Source organism: Mizuhopecten yessoensis, unplaced genomic scaffold (genome assembly GCF_002113885.1).
Source record: "Mizuhopecten yessoensis strain PY_sf001 unplaced genomic scaffold, ASM211388v2 scaffold10741, whole genome shotgun sequence".
In the NCBI taxonomy this organism is placed as follows: Eukaryota; Metazoa; Mollusca; class Bivalvia; order Pectinida; family Pectinidae; genus Mizuhopecten; species Mizuhopecten yessoensis.
The window spans coordinates 16,175-19,072 of record NW_018408698.1 but is presented as its reverse complement, the minus strand read 5'-3'; the positions used below and the strand labels follow the sequence as shown (position 1 = coordinate 19,072).

Genomic DNA, 2,898 nt, shown 5'->3' with positions numbered 1-2,898 from the left:
CAAACAGTAATTTAGAACTTATTTGTGAACTTGACCCCTTTGTGCTATCTTCTGCACTACTGACCCTAGCTTACCATGGTACCATCAACCCAAAAGACCTTCTCCCAACCTTGGATAGTGTGCCTCTACAAACTCTCCAAGTAAGCTGCCAAAGTCCTCCCTCCAGATGTGTGTGGGAGATGTTACGATACAACGACAGGACCTCACCACCCTCTACCAAAACCATTGGCTGAATGACAAGGTTAGAAATCATTCCATTTATCTTTTGATGTTTGAACAAAACAATATATTTTAAAGTAATTATCAGCTTGTAAAAAATGCAATTTAAATTTAACCATAAATCAGCTTGATATTTTATTGACCTTCACAATACAACTAATAGCATGACAAGTTTTCCTTTAAAGATTTGAAAACGATGGAAGCATTTATGCCAGTTTAGTAAAAAAAAAAGTTGTTTTCTCCCCCCCCCCCCCAAGATTTCACAATTTAACATAATCTCAATTTGTAAGTATTTAATCTATCCTACACACAAAGTTGAATGAAAATAACTCTTAAACATTAAAGCATATATCTGTACTATTGCATCCTTTCTCCGTATTTATTTTGCGAATTCAGTTACAACGATGTTGTTTTTCCTTTCAGGTCATTCATGCTTATCTTAGCTTACTTCGGTCAGAGTACAATGCTTCAAATGAACGAGGGTGCTTTGTCCTACCTTGTTTCCTAGCAACCAAGTGGGAAAATGATCAATATGATGCATGGCTCTATCCCCAGGTAATTATACAGAATCCTAAAATGCTACTATATACATGTATATCACAGACATGTGATAAAAGACAATCATTCATTATTTTGTTAAATACTAAATAACATAACAGCAAGATAACTAACTTCAAGGCAGAACAATGTATGCCTGTTCCAAGCCAAACTTACATACTTCAAGTCCTTCTGATGAGTATGACATGAAAATATGTTAATAAAAGTATTCCTATATGTAGTGAAAGAAGTAAAGATGACTGTACTTGATAAGCTAAGCTGAGGGAATACATTATATAAAGGGTCATAACTCTATATATTTATGGTGGGATAACAGCGGTTATCAAACTTGTCCAATTTTTCATGGTAATCATTAAACCATTTCAAGTTACATATAAGGATTGATATTTATGCATAAACAATAGTATGAACGCTGAGTTGCCATCAAAGTAATTTTAATTGATTTGTTAAAAGACCAAAATAATAAGCTTTAATGGATAATTATTTGTATTTACCCCCTTCACAAATCAAGGTTGATATGAATACAGCTAAACCAAATAATAACAATTTGTTATCTTTCTTTCAGATTCCTCTTGAGGAATTCCAGTATGTGCTTCTGCCAGTTTGCCAGCAGCAGCATTGGTTTCTGTTGTCTGCGTCAATGACTACCAACACAGTTAGTGTACATGACTCCCTTCCATGCCAGACAAGGAAAGAAAGATTCTGTAGACATTGGATGTAAGTAATATATTTGAAGCTATTTTTTTATATATAAAGTTCAAAACAATGTTGTCCCAAAAATACATCATAATACATAGACCCTTTACAGTAATCCCTTTTTAATCATGACAATCACAATGTTCTAATATAACATGTTGTGTCAATATTTCAACTGTGATGTCATAAGGTTACTTCTGCAGTAAAAGCAATTGGTGTCATTTCTGATTACCCTATTGCATTGTTACATCAGAGAAGTGTGTACATGTATACATATGTAAGTGACTCGTTAAAAGTTTTTAAAAAATCAGTTACCGTAATTTCATATATTACTACATAGAAGGAAAACTCATGGAGGATTCTTTCTTAAACTTAATTCAATAAGAATGTTTCATTATAGGAACTTCATGGCAGCAAGAAGGAATGGAAGTCAGTGGGATATTGGCAGGAACCAATCCAATCGGCAAGCAGATGGCCATTCCTGTGGTGTATTTGCGTTAATGGTAAGCAGATTAAAGAAGAAAATGTAATAATTTCATTATGACAAGGCATTTTTGGAGTTATGAAATATTATGATCATCAAACCTGCACAACAATTTTGAAGTAGTAATGTTCTAATTATTTTTGACTTACATGTACTTTTATGAATTAATAGACTATCAATGGAAATATAAGTTGGCACTTCCAGTTTTACTTTGATCATTTGTAGCTTGTATTTATTTTTAAACATTGCAATGTGAAAGAAACTGATGATACAAGCATGTAGTCCAGTGGGTTTTTTTATGTTATCATTGTACATAACTGTGCATGTATTTAGTGTTCATTGAAATATGACTTAATGCATGACTGCATAATTATGTGTTATTTTTAAGTAGAATTTTGATTTTTATTTCTTTAGAATGCCGAAGCCATCCTCCAAAATTCTACACCTTCTGTCATGCGTCAGTGCCATGCGCAGAGCTACAGGAAGCATGTTCTGAAGCGTTTACTTGCAGAGTCATCACCTCACAACAAGACAGTCTGTGACCTCCCTTTTTGCAGCATGAAAAAAAGGTTCACAGACGTCATCAGTGCAACAGATGCTGCAAATGGGTGCACAAGAAGTGCCTTGGCCTTACAAAATCACAGACAATTCAAAATTGTGTCTTCTGTCAATAGGGCATTTGTGTTCGTTTTCTTACCTGATCTCTGCTGAATGCGTATACTTTATCATAATAGCCATGGCCATAACCAGTTATTAAGTGTTTTGCAAAACTGCATATTAGGCATTCAAAATTTCTGAAATAAAATGGCTCAATTCATACTTTTCTTTGTAAATTTGAAAGTTTAAAGCTTTTCATTCATTTGCAATTAAAATGAAAACTTGGATGATAGGCATTACAAAATAATGCAAAGATATGGTTTTTGGTTGAGCTTTTTATCATC

At 33.6% G+C, this 2,898-nt stretch overlaps 1 protein-coding gene across 1 annotated transcript in view; it reads left to right on the top strand.

The window, feature by feature from the left end:
• The window catches only part of LOC110462052, a 3,886-nt gene extending 1,204 nt beyond the window's left edge, over positions 1–2,682 (top strand). Inside the window, exons 3-7 of the mRNA XM_021515829.1 lie at positions 119–241; positions 643–774; positions 1,343–1,494; positions 1,874–1,976; positions 2,372–2,682. Of these exons, the coding sequence (XP_021371504.1) occupies positions 119–241; positions 643–774; positions 1,343–1,494; positions 1,874–1,976; positions 2,372–2,668 (807 nt within the window). The 3' untranslated portion in view covers positions 2,669–2,682. The remainder of the gene's footprint in view (positions 1–118; positions 242–642; positions 775–1,342; positions 1,495–1,873; positions 1,977–2,371) is intronic.
• The last annotated feature ends 216 nt before the right edge of the window (positions 2,683–2,898 follow it).